At 45.1% G+C, this 20,000-nt stretch overlaps 1 protein-coding gene across 1 annotated transcript in view; it reads right to left on the minus strand.

Moving 5' to 3' along the window:
- Positions 1-4,380: 4,380 nt before the first annotated feature.
- LOC120050397 (guanine nucleotide exchange factor VAV3-like) overlaps positions 4,381-20,000 on the minus strand; it is a 31,557-nt gene continuing 15,937 nt past the window's right edge. Inside the window, exons 2-3 of the mRNA XM_038996985.1 lie at positions 5,069-5,185; positions 4,381-4,389 (exon numbers count right to left, since the gene is read on the minus strand). Coding sequence (XP_038852913.1) covers positions 4,381-4,389; positions 5,069-5,185 — 126 coding nt within the window. The remainder of the gene's footprint in view (positions 4,390-5,068; positions 5,186-20,000) is intronic.

Consider the following 20,000-nt stretch of genomic DNA (forward strand, 5'->3'; position numbering starts at 1 on the left):
GTGCAGTCCATGAGGAGGAGATGCACTGCAGTACTTAATGCAGCTGGTGGCCACACCAGATACTGACTGTTACTTTTGATTTTGACCCCCTCTTTGTTCAGGGACACATTATTCCATTTCTGTTAGTCACATGTCTGTGGAACTTGTTCAGTTTATGTCTCAGTTGTTGAATCTTGTTATGTTCATACAAATATTTACACATGTTAAGTTTGCAGAAAATAAACGCAGTTGACAGTGAGAGGATGTTTCTTTTTTTGCTGAGTTTATATACACCATAGCAACTGTAGTAGTATATACATCACAACAACTGTAGTACTATATACACCATAACAACTGTAGTACTATATACATCATAACAACTGTAGTACTATATACATCATAACAACTGTAGTACTATATACATCATAACAACTGTAGTACTATATACATCATAACAACTGTAGTACTATATACATCATAACAACTGTAGTACTATATACATCATAACAACTGTAGTACTATATACATCATAACAACTGTAGTACTATATACATCATAACAACTGTAGTACTATATACATCACAACAACTGTAGTACTATATACATCATAACAACTGTAGTACTATATACACACCATAACAACTGTAGTACTATATACATCATAACAACTGTAGTACTATATACATCAACTGTACATGGAATGCAACACAATGTCCTTTACAGTAAAGAAAACCCTAATAAAAACTATGAAAATAAAAACTGAATTATTTACTACAGAATACACATAAGAGGATAAAAAAACTAAAGAAAAACAATAAAAACTGAAAGACTAAAAAGCACCTTAAGACACAACTCAAAAGGTTTGTTTTAAAGATGTCCACAGTTTCGGACCCCTTCCGGTTCTCTGGCAGGCTATTCCAGACGCTGGGGTCTGTCACGACTTCCGCCGGAGTCGGTCCCTCTCCTTGTTCGAGCGGCGTTCGGCGGTCGACGTCACCGGCCTTCTAGCCATCACCGATCCACTTTTCATTTTCCATTGGTTTTGTCTTTGTTTTTTTACACACCTGGTTTCAATTCCCTCATTACATGTTCATTATTTAACCCTCTGGTTTCCCCCATGTTTGTGTGTGTGTTTGTTTTATTGTTCAGGCTGTATTTTGACGGCTGGTATTTTGTTACCAAGTTTGTTATTACGCCCGTTTGTTTCGTGCTACCGATATTTTTCCAGCACCATAGTATTGTGTTTATACTGGTGTTTTCTTGAATGAAATACCTTGTCCACGCATCTCAGCTCTCCTGCACCTGACTCCTTTCACCAGTTACCCACAGCCTTGACAGGGTCATAGTAACGAAAGGCCGCCTCTCCATGCCTCTTAGACCTAGGCTTGAATAAATGAATAAATAGATGTCCATTGGGATGGAGGCAGAGTAAAGACGGTTGAGGGTGCGGGGTGGAATAACCATAGAGGGAGCAGCAGCATGACCACAGAGTGAAATAAAAACAATAAACATTTTAAATCAATAAATAAAGAACAATAACATACATATTAACAACTGCAAACAGTGATGAATGGTGAGAAGGATTAAGAGGAGCTATATTTGTAGATACATATTCGACAAGGAGCTGTCGATTTGTGCCTGGAATATTCTGGAGATTTGTATGAAGGAAAATAGTGTCTTCTTCTTGACTGGCAGCAGTCAGACAGTGTTTTAATTATAAATGACTTAACTCAACCAAGCACGATACCAGGAGAAATCACTTAAAGGCTTTAACCATCACAACAGATTCTGACATGTACAGTACATCAAGCTGTGTGGATTCTGCCCAATTTCCCAGTATCCACATAATTTATTTCCTGGATGCCTTAGGAGTTATGAGGACTTCTGAGGCCAGGTGGAGCTTGAGGTCAAAGGTTTGTAGAGTTTCTACACAGGAACCATCTGGGTATTCAGGCTAAGGGTTCCTATTGATCAGAGAGGCAACACATACTATTCTGCCTGGAGCCTGACAGACGTTATAAGTTATGGAGGCAAAGGCATAAACAAAAACTATGTCAGTCAGTCCGTCCCTCTGTCTCTTCATCTCTCTCTCTCACACACACACACACACACACACTCAAAAAGCATGAAAATGTGTGACCCATATCCTCATCTAGGAAGAAAACGCCAAACATCCTGTCTGTCTGTCAGCCACCTCCCACCCCAGAGGACAGCCAGCCTCGCTCCGTGCCTTCCCGCTGATGTATAAATAAACGTTATTAAACTAGCAGCAGAACCGCTGCTGTCCCCACATGCTAACAACATGGACTTTATTAAACTAGCAGCAGAGCCACTGCTGTCCCCACATGCTAACAACATGGACTTTATTAAACTAGCAGCAGAACCACCGCTGTCCCCACATGCTAACAACAGGGACTTTATTAAACTAGCTGCAGAGCCACTGCTGTCCCCACATGCTAACAACAGGGACTTTATTAAACTAGCAGCAGAACCAGCGCTGTCCCCACATGCTAACAACAGGGACTTTATTAAACTAGCTGCAGAGCCACCGCTGTCCCCACATGCTAACAACAGGGACTTTATTAAACTAGCTGCAGCGCCACCGCTGTCCCCACATGCTAACAACGGGGACTTTATTAAACTAGCAGCAGAACCACTGCTGTCCCCACATGCTAACAACAGGGACTTTATTAAACTAGCAGCAGAACCGCTGCTGTCCCCACATGCTAACAACATGGACTTTATTAAACTAGCAGCAGAACTGCCGCTGTCCCCACATGCTAATAACATGGACTTTATTAAACTAGCTGCAGAGCCAGCGCTGTCCCAACATGCTAACAACAGGAACCAGCGCTGTCCCCACATGCTAACAACGGGGACTTTATTAAACTAGCAGCAGAGCCACTGCTGTCCCCACATGCTAACAACATGGACTTTATTAAACTAGCTGCAGAACCACCGCTGTCCCCACATGCTAACAACAGGGACTTTATTAAACTAGCAGCAGAGCCACCGCTGTCCCCACATGCTAACAACATGAACTTTATTAAACTAGCAGCAGAACCACCGCTGTCCCCACATGCTAACAACGGGGACTTTATTAAACTAGCAGCAGAACCACCGCTGTCCCCACATGCTAACAACATGGACTTTATTAAACTAGCAGCAGAACCAGCGCTGTCCCCACATGCTAACAACATGGACTTTATTAAACTAGCAGCAGAACCAGCGCTGTCCCCACATGCTAACAACATGGACTTTATTAAACTAGCAGCAGAACCAGCGCTGTGCCCACATGCTAACAACATGGACTTTATTAAACTAGCAGCAGAACCAGCGCTGTCCCCACATGCTAACAACATGGACTTTATTAAACTAGCAGCAGAACCAGCGCTGTCCCCACATGCTAATAACATGGACTTTATTAAACTAGCTGCAGAACCACCGCTGTCCCCACATGCTAACAACATGGACTTTATTAAACTAGCAGCAGAACCGCCGCTGTCCCCACATGCTAACAACGGGGACTTTATTAAACTAGCTGCAGAGCCACTGCTGTCCCCACATGCTAACAACATGGACTTTATTAAACTAGCAGCAGAACCAGCGCTGTCCCCACATGCTAACAACATGGACTTTATTAAACTAGCAGCAGAACCAGCGCTGTGCCCACATGCTAACAACATGGACTTTATTAAACTAGCAGCAGAACCACCGCTGTCCCCACATGCTAACAACGGGGACTTTATTAAACTAGCTGCAGAACCAGCGCTGTCCCCACATGCTAACAACAGGGACTTTATTAAACTAGCTGCAGAGCCACCGCTGTCCCCACATGCTAACAACATGGACTTTATTAAACTAGCAGCAGAACCACCGCTGTCCCCACATGCTAACAACGGGGACTTTATTAAACTAGCTGCAGAGCCACTGCTGTCCCCACATGCTAACAACAGGGACTTTATTAAACTAGCTGCAGAGCCACTGCTGTCCCCACATGCTAACAACATGGACTTTATTAAACTAGCAGCAGAACCAGCGCTGTCCCCACATGCTAACAACATGGACTTTATTAAACTAGCAGCAGAACCACCGCTGTCCCCACATGCTAACAACATGGACTTTATTAAACTAGCAGCAGAACCAGCGCTGTGCCCACATGCTAACAACAGGGACTTTATTAAACTAGCAGCAGAACCAGCGCTGTCCCCACATGCTAACAACGGGGACTTTATTAAACTAGCAGCAGAACCACCGCTGTCCCCACATGCTAACAACATGACAAAAAGAGTTCTATCACAATAAAGAACCAAGGCAAAGCAAGGCTTTTCACCCCATAACAACTGAACCGTTGTAGTGTTTTTGTTTTAATGAGAGGAAACTGAAGCCTTGTCCTATATGTCAGGATAACTGCTTGCACCATACAGTGTTGCAATAAATGGTGTCCACATGCAAGAGGAAGAGCAGCCAACTGTAGCGGCTCAATACTGTTCTCTTCAAGTGATCCAACAGTGATGGGTTAAATTCTCTCATACAGTCGGTGATGGTGTATATTATTCTCCTATAACAGCCCACTACAGAGTACACTAAGCTCCTTACATAACCTGTTTGTAGTAGTGTGCACTATTCTTCTCAATGTGTTTCCCAGTTGGAAACAGATAACATGATAATTCCAGCGTGAGAGATGGAAACCCCCAAAGATAAATATGTGAAGGGAGTAGGGCATGTACAGTGCCTTAGGAAAGTTTTCAGACTCCAATCAAGTTGTGGAAACATCTCAAGGATGATCAATGGAAACAGGATGCACCGGAGCTCAGTTTCCCGTCTCATATCAAAGGGTCTGAATATTTATGTAAATAAGTTATTTCTATTTAGTTTTTTCATGAATTAGCAAAAATGTCTAAAAACCCATTTTTGCTTTGTCATTATGGGGTATTGTGTGTAGATTGATGAGGGGGGAAAAAACAATTTAATCAATTTTAGAATAAGGCTGTAACGTAACAAAATGTGGAAAAAGTCAAGCGGTCTGAATACTTTCCGAAGGCACTGTAAACACACGATGAAACAGCGTAGAAATCTTGTTTCTTACCTTTCCAAAGTCCCGCACATCAAACAAGTCGAAGGCCTCAAAGAGTTCAGTCTTCTTCATGCCAAATGTCTCACAGCACACAGCGAGGAACGTCCGGATGTTCTTCAAGCACAGGAACTACAAACGGAATAAGGGGACATGTTTAGTTGTTAGAGTATCAGGTGAGCCTTCGCTTCAGCAAACAAAGGAAAGGAGGGCTGCTCAACAACAATGACAAAATTCATGAGATTGGCTTACCAAGAAACACTTCCAAAAGGACTCATTTGAGGTAAAGGGAGTTGGAACACTCGACGATAAAAGGCAGAGATTGATTTCTTATTGCTCACTTTAATCCATTGTATAGGATGCGAACAGGTGGCTGAAACGGTCATGTTTTACTGTTAATTGAATGATAATATAACATGATTCACCATTCGGTCTCTACAGTCACACAAAGTAACATTTGGCATTTTATTCAGACTTGCGTCATTGCATAGATTGAGCGCATATGAAATGTGTATTTGTTCAAGTCTTGACAGATATGTATGCTGATTTGAGAAATACCCATCGATTCAATGTTTTAGAAGCCATCCCACAGTCTTCAGACTGAAATTTCACAATTATTACTTCTCAACGTTTGGTCCTGAACCGTTTGGTCCTGAACCGTTTGCTCCTGAACCGTTTGGTCCTGAACCGTTTGCTCCTGAACCGTTTGGTCCTGAACCGTTTGGTCCTGAACCGTTTGCTCCTGAACCGTTTGGTCCTGAACCGTTTGCTCCTGAACCGTTTGCTCCTGAACCGTTTGCTCCTGAACCGTTTGCTCCTGAACCGTTTGCCACAAACTGTTTACATTGAACTACGTTCAAGGGCCAGAAGAGGTTCACATCTGGTTTACACTTCAACTTGGCTGCCACTCAAAACATTCTCATTCTCTTTGACAATACACATACTGCCATTGTTGTATATGCCAAAATCACAGTCACGTATAAACAGTCAAAGACCAGAAACTCTTTGTTGAGTTTGAAAATGGACAGAGCTATTGTCTGTACAAAACTGCATCCTGACAGAATCAAATAAGTAAAGACCATCCCGTATTAGAACGAGAAGATAATTTACTGACTTGTAAAAACCTTTTTTGCCTCGTGCGCATCCCACATTTGAGGTAATTAACCTAATGAAGATCAATAGACAGGCAGGGTCTCTTCCAAACCACATCAATCTCATAGCTACACATAAACAGAGTCAGCAGCCTCAAACCCTGCCACGAAACGCTGGCTGAATAAATGTTTTTCAAAAAACGCTGACACGAATCACGACGGACGCTATCTAATTTGAAATGCTGGGAGAGGTGTACACCACACTCAGTATAAACTGTTTTGATCAGAGTGCCTTGTCTGGGACAGATACAAACGAGGAGGCCCGTTTAAACATAATTGTCTGACATAAAACATGGTTGACACCCAGTGGGGTTAGCTACTCTGTGATAAACCCTGGATGAAAGAGAGGATATTGTCCTCAATGACTGCTTCATAGGAGGACGCTGATGGTGCACCTCCGTCGTTACTAGAATATTCCCAACCAGGTCTGAACTGAAATGCTCCCTCATCTGTAACAAGACATTCTCGTCTGATTTATGTCTGAGGAAAGTAGATTGCAAGAAGCTGTTTTCTCTGCAGGTTTTTGAATATTGCAGGATAATTTACATTTATGGGTAATTTATGGGTAATTTACATCATAAAGTGTTCATATTTCAAGTATAATCGCCAAATGATGGATTTAAGTCACTCGACATTGGATATCCCCAACCACCAATCGACATAGTAGAGCCTTCAGTTGCTATAGTAACATTATAATCTTTGGTGTCCTGTTAAGGTATATGCTGATGGAGACGTTCTCCAACACAAGACTTCATCACAACAAGCTGTTAAAATGACATCAACAGGTTGTTAAAATGACATCAACAGGCTGTTAAAATGACATCAGTCCTCACAAACACTCTGTGATCAGCAGGACTTTAACAAGTAAGCATGCTCTAACCAGCTCTGTAGAAACCCTTCAGAGGGATACCTAGTCAGTTTTACAACTGAATGCATTCAACGGGAATGGATCTTCCGCATTTAACCCGGGGGGGGCTGCCTTAACCCAACCCCTCTGAATCAGAGAGGTGCGGGGGGGGGGGGGGGGGCTGCCTTAACCCAACCCCTCTGAATCAGAGAGGTGCGGGGGGGGGGAGGGGCTGCCTTAACCCAACCCCTCTGAATCAGAGAGGTGCGGGGGGGGGGGGGGGGGGCTGCCTTAACCCAACCCCTCTGAATCAGAGAGGTGCGGGGGGGGGGGGGGGGGGGCTGCCTTAACCCAACCCCTCTGAATCAGAGAGGTGCGGGGGGGGGGGGGGGGGGGGGGGGGGGGCTGCCTTAACCCAACCCCTCTGAATCAGAGAGGTGCGGGGGGGGGGGGGGGGCTGCCTTAACCCAACCCCTCTGAATCAGAGAGGTGCGGGGGGGGGGGGGGGGCTGCCTTAACCCAACCCCTCTGAATCAGAGAGGTGCGGGGGGGGGGGGGGGCTGCCTTAACCCAACCCCTCTGAATCAGAGAGGTGCAGGGGGGGGGGGGGGGGCTGCCTTAACCCAACCCCTCTGAATCAGAGAGGTGCGGGGGGGGGGGGCTGCCTTAACCCAACCCCTCTGAATCAGAGAGGTGCGGGGGGGGGGCTGGCTTAACCCAACCCCTCTGAATCAGAGAGGTGCGGGGGTGGGGGGGGGGGGCTGCCTTAACTCGATGTAGTTGCTGGGGCTTAACTGCCTTGCTCAGGGCTTATTTGCCAGCTCGGGGTTTCGAACCAGCAACTTCTGGGTTTGGTTGCTCACTTTTCTTTTGTCATTTAGTTTTGACTAACAAGCAGGATTTCACAGGGAAAGCCGTTCTCTGTCTTTCATTTTTAAAACAGCGCAGCCTTGTCTGTGTGAATCAGTAACTCCACTAACAACAAAAGTACACGCAAGTCAATGATGAATGGAGCTGAGTCTGTGTTACAGAACACTGGTACAATATTCAAATAAACTAACGGAATAGAAGTCAAACAACCGAGAGAGGCCATCTTTCTTTATTCATAACATCTCGTCAGATATTTAGCTATCCTCTGTAACTGTGGCTGTCTGGAGACGATGATGGCAACAAGCATCAAATATGAAATTCTGCTCCACTCACATGGTATTAGGCATTACAGACGAGTTCACAAGATAGGCCTTGGACTAGAAAACCCCAGATAAGACAGACAGAGAGACAGGTAGAGGCAGAGAGGCAGGCAGGCAGCTAGATAGATAGACAGAAAGACAAACAGGCAGACAAACAGGCAGACCGGCAACTAGTAAATAATGTTGAATGTTTACACTTGTTTGCATGGCGTTTAATCTGAGCAACACATCTTGGAGACGGCCGCCGGGGTCTTCTGAGCGACCCTGCAACCAGCTTTGGTATCTGAAGGAAACAGCAGCCTCACAGAGAGGCATCTGAGACCCACTAACTCTGTAGCACTGGGCTGAGACCCACTAACTCTGTAGTACTGGGCTGAGACCCACTAACTCTGTAGCACTGGGCTGAGACCCACTAACTCTGTAGTACTGGGCTGAGACCCACTAACTCTGTAGCACTGGGCTGAGACCCACTAACTCTGTAGCACTGGGCTGAGACCCACTAACTCTGTAGTACTGGGATCAATGGGCTGAGACCCACTAACTCTGTAGTACTGGGCTCAGTGGGCTGAGACCCACTAACTCTGTAGCACTGGGATCAATGGGCTGAGACTCACTAACTCTGTAGCACTGGGCCGAGACCCACTAACTCTGTAGCACTGGGCTGAGACCCACTAACTCTGTAGCACTGGGCTGAGACCCACTAACTCTGTAGCACTGGGCTGAGACCCACTAACTCTGTAGCACTGAGCTGAGACCCACTAACTCTGTAGTACTGGGTTGAGACCCACTAACTCTGTAGCACTGGGCTGAGACCCACTAACTCTGTAGCACTGAGCTGAGACCCACTAACTCTGTAGCACTGGGATCAATGGGCTGAGACCCACTAACTCTGTAGTACTGGCCTGAGACCCACTAACTCTGTAGCACTGGGCTGAGACCCACTAACTCTGTAGCACTGGGCTGAGACCCACTAACTCTGTAGCACTGAGCTGAGACCCACTAACTCTGTAGTACTGGGCTGAGACCCACTAACTCTGTAGCACTGGGATCAATGGGCTGAGACCCACTAACTCTGTAGTACTGGGCTGAGACCCACTAACTCTGTAGCACTGGGCTGAGACCCACTAACTCTGTAGCACTGAGCTGAGACCCACTAACTCTGTAGTACTGGGCTGAGACCCACTAACTCTGTAGCACTGAGCTGAGACCCACTAACTCTGTAGTACTGGGCTGAGACCCACTAACTCTGTAGTACTGGGCTCAGTGGGCTGAAACCCACTCTGTATCACTGGGGTGAAGCATGCTGGGTGCAGGGAGTCAAGAAGGGACGGTTTTAACAAGGAAGTAGCAGGGAGTGTCCAGATGGTTTCACACATGGCTGTTTTCTGCATTAGGAGCTCTCAGCCCCACTAGGCCTCATCTACAGTACTGACTGGTGTGTGTAGACTCACATCTCTTGTTATGGAAGGACTACATCCTGTATCAGCGGAGAATGGAACCATGGGCCTGTGTGAGTGTGTGTGTGAGCATGTGTGTGTGTGTGTGTGTGTGTGTGTGTGTGTGTGTGTGTGTGTGTGTGTGTGTGTGTGTGTGTGTGTGTGTGTGTGTGTGTGTGTGTGTGTGTGTGTGTGTGTGTGTGTGTGTGTGTGTGAGCATGTGTGTGTGTGAGTGTGTCCAAGCATGCGTGTTTGTGTGTGTGTCCAAGCGTGTTTTTGTGTGTGTGTGTTTGTGTGTGTGTGCATGAGCGTGTGTACACCTGCGGAGTAGGGAGGGGAGGACCAGGGAGGACTCGAGGGAAGAGAGAATTGACCACAGCACTGTAGTCTATAATGGTGTAGCATTTCATATCTGCAGCACCATGCAGAAACCATCTGTAGCACCATGCAGAAACCATCTGTAGCACCATGCAGAAACCATCTGTAGCACCATGCAGAAACCATCTGCAGCACCATGCAGAAACCATCTGTAGCACCATGCAGAAACCATCTGTAGCACCATGCAGAAACCATCTGTAGCACCATGCAGAAACCATCTGTAGCACCATGCAGAAACCATCTGTAGCACCATGCAGAAACCATCTGCAGCACCATGCAGAAACCATCTGCAGCACCATGCAGTAACCATCTGTAGCACCATGCAGAAACCATCTGCAGCACCATGCAGAAACCATCTGTAGCACCATGCAGAAACCATCTGTAGCACCATGCAGAAACCATCTGTAGCACCATGCAGAAACCATCTGCAGCACCATGCAGAAACCATCTGCAGCACCATGCAGAAACCATCTGTAGCACCATGCAGAAACCATCTGCAGCACCATGCAGAAACCATCTGTAGCACCATGCAGAAACCATCTGTTGCACCATGCAGAAACCATCTGCAGCACCATGCAGAAACCATCTGTAGCACCATGCAGAAACCATCTGCAGCACCATGCAGAAACCATCTGTAGCACCATGCAGAAACCATCTGCAGCACCATGCAGAAACCATCTGCAGAAATAAGACAGAGAGTCACCATCCCTTTTCAAGTCATGTGTTATTGCTCTGTTCAGTTGTTTGAGATGGGGTGTGCTTGTCCTCCATTATATGGATCCTATTTCTTTCTGCTACTGCTCCGGTACAGTACAGTGAGTGGGTCTTTTAAAACCCCAGTGTGTAGCCTAGCCTAGCCTAGCAGCTAATTACATGCCACTGTTTGGTTCTAGATCGCCCATATGAAAAGCCAACCTGAGTTAGACTCATCTCATCTCTTATTGGTTAATGAGTGTCAATTAACAGACAGTAAGATGGCCGACTCTGTCACAGAGGAAGCAGAGGACTGGTGACCAGGGTTAGTGTTGGAGACCTGAGAGGCCTCTTCTCTTTCTGTCCGTCCATCAAGTCAATCTGATATGCATACAGTACAGACAAGCCAGCCCAGCCAACAGGAAGAGAGAGTGCCGCGCTGCATCTGAAATTACCTATATAGTGCACTACTTTTCTCTAGAGCCACACGGGCCTTGGTCAAAAGTAGTGTACTATGTAAAGTAATAGGGTACCATTTCAGACATATACTCTGTGTGCTACTAGCCTGGAATTCAAACGGAAATGCTCCGTTTTACCACTGTATCAGTTTGTATTCCCGGCTGGCGTGCAACTGTTCGAAGCGTCACACGTAGACGAGAGAGATATAACAATGATTTAACTGTAGCGATGAATACAATAGTATTCAACAGGGTATTGAATCAGAATGACACAACCCCTGCATGCTTTCTCTCTGACGCACCTCCTGTATCTGACGGGTCTGTCTTGAGATGTGTGTGTCTGGCGCGAAGAAATGTCACGTGGAACACTATAGGAGGAACACAGAAGGCCACGGACCATGGGAATGTAACGCCTAACACAGAAGGCGACGGACCATGGGAATGTAACTACTAACACAGAAGGCCACGGACCATGGGAATGTAAAGCCTAACACAGAAGGCCACGGACCATGGGAATGTAAAGCCTAACACAGAAGGCCACGGACCATGGGAATGTAAACATTAACACAGAAGGCCACGGACCATGGGAATGTAAACATTAACACAGAAGGCCACGGACCATGGGAATGTAACGCCTAAAGCAGAAGGCCACGGACCATGGGAATGTAAACATTAACACAGAAGGCCACGGACCATGGAATGTAAAGCCTAACACAGAAGGCCACGGACCATGGGAATGTAAACATTAACACAGAAGGCCACGGACCATGGGAATGTAAACATTAACACAGAAGGCCACGGACCATGGGAATGTAACGCCTAAAGCAGAAGGCCACGGACCATGGGAATGTAAAGATTAACACAGAAGGCCACGGACCATGGGAATGTAAAGCCTAACACAGAAGGCCACGGACCATGGGAATGTAAACATTAACACAGAAGGCCACGGACCATGGGAATGTAACGCCTAAAGCAGAAGGCCACGGACCATGGGAATGTAAAGATTAACACAGAAGGCCACGGACCATGGGAATGTAACGCCTAAAGCAGAAGGCCACGGACCATGGGAATGTAAACATTAACACAGAAGGCCACGGACCATGGGAATGTAACGCCTAAAGCAGAAGGCCACGGACCATGGGAATGTAAAGATTAACACAGAAGGCCACGGACCATGGGAATGTAACGCCTAAAGCAGAAGGCCACGGACCATGGGAATGTAAAGATTAACACAGAAGGCCACGGACCATGGGAATGTAAACATTAACACAGAAGGCCACGGACCATGGGAATGTAACGCCTAAAGCAGAAGGCCACGGACCATGGGAATGTAAAGATTAACACAGAAGGCCACGGACCATGGGAATGTAAAGCTTAACACAGAAGGCCACGGACCATGGGAATGTAAACATTAACACAGAAGGCCACGGACCATGGGAATGTAAACATTAATACAGAATGCCACGGACCATGGGAATGTAACGCCTAAAGCAGAAGGCCACGGACCATGGGAATGTAAACATTAACACAGAAGGCCACGGACCATGGGAATGTAAACATTAACACAGAAGGCCACGGACCATGGGAATATAACGCCTAAAGCAGAAGGCCACGGACCATGGGAATGTAAAGATTAACACAGAAGGCCACGGATCATGGGAATGTAAACATTAACACAGAAGGCCACGGACCATGGGAATGTAACGCCTAAAGCAGAAGGCCACGGACCATGGGAATGTAAAGATTAACACAGAAGGCCACGGATCATGGGAATGTAAACATTAACACAGAAGGCCACGGACCATGGGAATGTAAACATTAACACAGAAGGCCACGGACCATGGGAATGTAAACATTAACACAGAAGGCCACGGACCATGGGAATGTAAACATTAACACAGAAGGCCACGGACCATGGGAATGTAACGCCTAAAGCAGAAGGCCACGGACCATGGGAATGTAAAGATTAACACAGAAGGCCACGGACCATGGGAATGTAAACATTAACACAGAAGGCCATGGACCATGGGAATGTAAAGATTAACACAGAAGGCCACGGACCATGGAATGTAAAGCCTAAAGCAGAAGGCCACGGACCATGGGAATGTAAACATTAACACAGAAGGCCACGGACCATGGGAATGTAAACATTAACACAGAAGGCCACGGACCATGGGAATGTAAAGCCTAAAGCAGAAGGCCACGGACCATGGGAATGTAACGCCTAACACAGAAGGCCACGGACCATGGGAATGTAAAGCCTAAAGCCTGTGTCACACAAAGTCATTTTGACACAATTTTTGTTGCAGATGCAAGTTGCATTGTGACATCATCATCTTTGCTGATGCACAAAGAAAGTCAAATGCAATTGAATTTGAATGCCACATCCAATCCTGTCATACATCATATTTTCATAAATTATTTGTTTATACAAAAGTTTGATAATTGTAATGTCGATATAGACAAAATTCTGGCTGTACAATTTAGCTACCTAGCCAACATGTTGCCTATTTGCCAACCACGTTTTACCAAGCTAGCTAGCCTACTTCCTGTGAAACTGGAGGGCACGCATTTCAAATAAATAATCATAGAAATGATGGATATTAAACATTTAGGTACATACAAGTGTCTTATATCAGTTGAAAGCTTAAATTATTGTTAATCTAACTGCACTGTCCGATTTACAGTAGCTATTACAGCGAAAGCATGCCATGCGATTGTTTGAGGACGGTGCCCCACATCAAAATATCTTTCCACCGGCACAGGTTTCATAAATTCACAAATAGCGATTTATTATTCACTTACTTTTTGATAATCTTCCTCTGATTTGTCATCCAACGGGTCCCAGATATAACATGTAGTTTTGTTAGATAAAATCCTTCTTTATATCCCAAAAAGTCAGTTTAGTTGGTGTCATCGATTTGAGTAATCTACTCATTCAACATGCAGAAATACATTTCTATTTACTCCTCAGATACCCTACAATGTAATCAAACGATAATATTTCTTACGGAAAGAAGTATGTTCACTAGGAAACCAATTGTAGGTGCATCTTGTCTTTATGGCGCGAGAAAACACAAATTTCCAAGACTGTGTCCTTCCACTAAAACTGTTATTTCTTATTCGTTTTGGAAGTTACACCCCTGAAACCTTGAACATAGACTGCTGACACCCAGTGGAAGCCATATGAATTGCATCATGGGAGCTAGAATTGAGTATGCCCTTATACTTGCCATTGGAAGAGCATGGTCTCTCAAAAAGAAAATAATTCTGGTTGGTTTTTCTTTGGATTTTCTCCTACCATATCTATTGTCTTATACTCTCCTACATTATTTCAATATTTCTACAAAGTGTTTTCTTTCCAATGGTACCAATTATATGCATATTCTGGCTTCAGTGCCTGAGTAACAGGCAGTTTACTTTGGGCACGTCATTCAGGCGGAAATTGGGAAAAAAGGGGCCTAGCCCTAAGAAGCTCTAGCTACCTAACCAAGCTTCCGACAAGCTAAGCTAGCTAGTGCAGTTCATGTTAGACAATTTCAGTTGAAACTGGATCGAGAAAGGTCTGGGTTCACTTTCTTTTAAAATTACATTTACCGACTGCCACACCATGTACATAAACCATGACTAGCCATGGCATCTAGAAGTTTTTTCCCATTTCCATTTTGTCATGTCTCTTTTGTCGTGGTTTGCAGCAGCACTGACAGCTGTGTTGACAACCCACTGACAGCTGTGTTGACATGACAACTGGGTCGGAGTTACAAACAGAATGATATGTGATTGGACATTGCATACAGTCAGTTGCATGAAATATGATTTTTTTAAATCATCTCTTGCGATGCAATGCAACCCAGAATGCAGGCAATCTTTGGAGAACCAAATGAGCCGGCTCTTTTAAGTGAATGGAACCAAATGAGCCGACTCATTTATGTGAATGGAACCAAATGAGCCGGCTCTTTTAAGAGAATAGAACCAAATGAGCCGACTCATTTATGTGAATGGAACCAAATGAGCCGGCTCTTTTAAGAGAATGGAACCAAATGAGCCGACTCTTTTATGTGAATAGAACCAAATGAACCGACTCTTTTATGTGAATGGAACCAAATTAACCAACTCTTTTATGTGAATGGAACCAAATTAACCGACTCTTTTATGTGAATGGAACCAAATGAGCCGACTCTTTTATGTGAATGGAACCAAATGAACCGGCTCTTTTAAGTGAATGGAACCAAATGAGCCGACTCTTTTATGTGAATAGAACCAAATGAACCGACTCTTTTATGTGAATGGAACCAAATGAGCCGACTCTTTTATGTGAATGGAACCAAATGAGCAAACTCTTTTATGTGAATGGAACCAAATGAGCCGACTCTTTTAAGTGAATGGAACCAAATGAGCCGACTCTTTTATGTGAATAGAACCAAATGAACCGACTCTTTTATGTGAATGGAACCAAATGAGCCGACTCTTTTATGTGAATGGAACCAAATGAGCAAACTCTTTTAGGTGAATGGAACCAAATGAACCGACTCTTTTATGTGAATGGAATCAAATGAGCCGTCCGGAAAAGACTTGGAATGCCCATCACTAACACACTGTACAACCCAGACGTAACTTTATTGCAAGCAACATAAATTGCTTCCAGATAGCTTTGAGTGACATCGGCTTAATGACAGGGAAATAAATCACCAGGGTTCAACCTATCCCCTACAAAGTGCACTACCGTTGACCAGAGCCCTGTGGGCCTTGCAGTGCAGGACCCTATAGTTTCTGGTCAACATAAATCCAATACATAGGAAATACGGTACCATTTGCGACGACAGCCCAGCCCAGAGTTGAGGTACTGTAGGTGTCACACGCATTGATGTGAGAGCTGGGACCTGTTCTCAGCTGTGTCATCGGGAAACCTGAGCTGGAGTGTAGGCGAATGAATATGTGCTGACTGCAGATCAACAGCTGTCCTGGTCCAGCGTAGGGTCAAAGGCAGCCAGGAGACAGACAGCTAAAAAAGCAGGATCTACAATCCAGAGATACACCCCCTCAGCTTGTACTGTTTCCATAAACCTCCGAGGCAGTGGACAGTATACTCTACGATACTATACACACTACTATACTATATACTCTACCATACAAACCCAGGGAAACCCAGGGAAATAAGCTCTCTCCCTAATGTCACCCTATTACCTCAGGACCAATAGGGCTCTTGTCAAAAGTAGCGCACTATATAGGGAATAGGTCTCTGGTCAAAAGTAGTGCACTATATAGGGAATAGGTCTCTGGTCAAAAGTAGTGCACTATATAGGGAATAGGTCTGTGGTCAAAAGTAGTGCACTATATAGGGAATAGGTCTCTGGTCAAAAGTAGTGCACTATATAGGGAATAAGGCTCTGGTCAAAAGTAGTGCACTATATAGGGAATAAGGCTCTGGTCAAAAGTAGTGCACTATATAGGGAATAAGGCTCTGGTCAAAAGTAGTGCACTATATAGGGAATAGGTCTCTGGTCAAAAGTAGTGCACTATATAGGGAATAAGGCTCTGGTCAAAAGTAGTGCACTATATAGGGAATAAGGCTCTGGTCAAAAGTAGTGCACTATATAGGGAATAAGGCTCTGGTCAAAAGTAGTGCACTATATAGGGAATAAGGCTCTGGTCAAAAGTAGTGCACTATATAGGGAATAAGGCTCTGGTCAAAAGTAGTGCACTATATAGGGAATAAGGCTCTGGTCAAAAGTAGTGCACTATATAGGGAATAAGGCTCTGGTCAAAAGTAGTGCACTATATAGGGAATAAGGCTCTGGTCAAAAGTAGTGCACTATATAGGGAATAGGTCTCTGGTCAAAAGTAGTGCACTATATAGGGAATAAGGCTCTGGTCAAAAGTAGTGCACTATATAGGGAATAAGGCTCTGGTCAAAAGTAGTGCACTATATAGGGAATAAGGCTCTGGTCAAAAGTAGTGCACTATATAGGGAATAAGGCTCTGGTCAAAAGTAGTGCACTATATAGGGAATAAGGCTCTGGTCAAAAGTAGTGCACTATATAGGGAATAAGGCTCTGGTCAAAAGTAGTGCACTATATAGGGAATAAGGCTCTGGTCAAAAGTAGTGCACTATATAGGAAATAAGGCTCTGGTCAAAAGTAGTGCACTATATAGGGAATAAGGCTCTGGTCAAAAGTAGTGCACTATATAGGGAATAAGGCTCTGGTCAAAAGTAGTGCACTATATAGGCAATAAGGCTCTGGTCAAAAGTAGTGCACTATATAGGGAATAAGGCTCTGGTCAAAAGTAGTGCACTATATAGGGAATAAGGCTCTGGTCAAAAGTAGTGCACTATATAGGGAATAAGGCTCTGGTCAAAAGTAGTGCACTATATAGGGAATAAGGCTCTGGTCAAAAGTAGTGCACTATATAGGGAATAAGGCTCTGGTCAAAAGTAGTGCACTATATAGGGAATAATGCTCTGGTCAAAAGTAGTGCACTATATAGGGAATAAGGCTCTGGTCAAAAGTAGTGCACTATATAGGGAATAAGGCTCTGGTCAAAAGTAGTGCACTATATAGGGAATAAGGCTCTGGTCAAAAGTAGTGCACTATATAGGGAATAAGGCTCTGGTCAAAAGTAGTGCACTATATAGGGAATAAGGCTCTGGTCAAAAGTAGTGCACTATATAGGGAATAAGGCTCTGGTCAAAAGTAGTGCACTATATAGGGAATAGGGCCCTGGTCTAAAGTAGTGCACTATATAGGGAATAAGGCTCTGGTCAAAAGTAGTGCACTATATAGGGAATAGGGCCCTGGTCTAAAGTAGTGCACTATATAGGGAATAGGATGCCAATTGGGACGCATGCCAGACTAATCACATTTAGAATCTCCAACGCCTCTTACAGTTTGTTCTTTCATGTACAGCCTGGTGTGTTTCAGAGAGGTAAAAATGAAGTAACGTTTCCATATCTATTGGCATTTTCCATTAGAGGTTTCCCAAACCTCCATGCATATCCACCGCAGTATGGTTTATGGTAGTTGGTGCTCTGTCCTGTCTGTTTACAGGTTTATGGTAGTTGGTGCTCTGTCCTGTCTGTTTACAGGTTTATGGTAGTTGGTGCTCTGTCCTGTCTGTTTACAGGTTTATGGTAGTTGGTGCTCTGTCCTGTCTGTTTACAGGTTTATGGTAGTTGGTGCTCTGTCCTGTCTGTTTACAGGTTTATGGTATTTGGTGCTCTGTCCTGTCTGTTTACAGGTTTACGGTAGTTGGTGCTCTGTCCTGTCTGTCCTGTCTGTTTACAGGTTTATGGTATTTGGTGCTCTGTCCTGTCTGTTTACAGGTTTATGGTAGTTGGTGCTCTGTCCTGTCTGTTTACAGGTTTATGGTAGTTGGTGCTCTGTCCTGTCTGTTTACAGGTTTACGGTAGTTGGTGCTCTGTCCTGTCTGTTTACAGGTTTACAGTAGTTGGTGCTCTGTCCTGTCTGTTTACAGGTTTATGGTATTTGGTGCTCTGTCCTGTCTGTTTACAGATTTATGGTAGTTGGTGCTCTGTCCTGTCTGTTTACAGGTTTACGGTAGTTGGTGCTCTGTCCTGTCTGTTTACAGGTTTATGGTATTTGGTGCTCTGTCCTGTCTGTTTACAGGTTTATGGTATTTGGTGCTCTGTCCTGTCTGTTTACAGGTTTACGGTAGTTGGTGCTCTGTCCTGTCTGTTTACAGGTTTATGGTAGTTGATGCTCTGTCCTGTCTGTCCTGTCTGTTTACAGGTTTATGGTAGTTGGTGCTCTGTCCTGCCTGTTTACAGGTTTATGGTATTTGGTGCTCTGTCCTGTCTGTTTACAGGTTTATGGTAGTTGGTGCTCTGTCCTGTCTGTTTACAGGTTCACGGTAGTTGATGCTCTGTCCTGTCTGTCCTGTCTGTTTACAGGTTTATGGTAGTTGGTGCTCTGTCCTGTCTGTTTACAGGTTCACGGTAGTTGATGCTCTGTCCTGTCTGTCCTGTCTGTTTACAGGTTTATGGTATTTGGTGCTCTGTCCTGTCTGTTTACAGGTTTATGGTATTTGGTGCTCTGTCCTGTCTGTTTACAGGTTTATGGTATTTGGTGCTCTGTCCTGTCTGTTTACAGGTTTATGGTAGTTGGTGCTCTGTCCTGTCTGTTTACAGGTTTATGGTAGTTGGTGCTCTGTCCTGTCTGTTTACAGGTTTATGGTATTTGGTGCTCTGTCCTGTCTGTTTACAGGTTTATGGTAGTTGGTGCTCTGTCTTGTCTGTTTAATGACAGAGAGGGTCAAGTAATGCTGACATTCTGTGATGAGGTCATGAGAGACAAAGGGTTGTGATTGGTTGGCTGGGATGTGAGGAGAAGTGAAGAATCAAGGGTAAATGTAATTCATGGAGAGCTGCACACCACAGTGGTGTGTTAGCCAGTCCAGGGCATGTAAACCTTCACCCTCTGCTCTGTCTCTCCCTCCACCCTCTGCTCTTTCTCTCCCTCCACCCTCTGCTCTGTCTCTCCCTCCACCCCCTGCTCTGTCTCTCCCTCCACCCTCCGCTCTGTCTCTCCCTCCACCCTCCGCTCTGTCTCTCCCTCCACCCTCCGCTCTGTCTCTCCCTCCACCCTCCGCTCTGTCTCTCCCTCCACCCTCCGCTCTGTCTCTCCCTCCACCCTCCGCTCTGTCTCTCCCTCCACCCTCCGCTCTGTCTCTCCCTCCACCCTCCGCTCTGTCTCTCCCTCCACCCTCCGCTCTCTCTCTCCCTCCACCCTCCGCTCTGTCTCTCCCTCCACCCTCCGCTCTCTCTCCCTCCACCCTC

This window comes from Salvelinus namaycush, chromosome 7 (genome assembly GCF_016432855.1).
Source record: "Salvelinus namaycush isolate Seneca chromosome 7, SaNama_1.0, whole genome shotgun sequence".
NCBI lineage: Eukaryota > Metazoa > Chordata > Actinopteri > Salmoniformes > Salmonidae > Salvelinus > Salvelinus namaycush.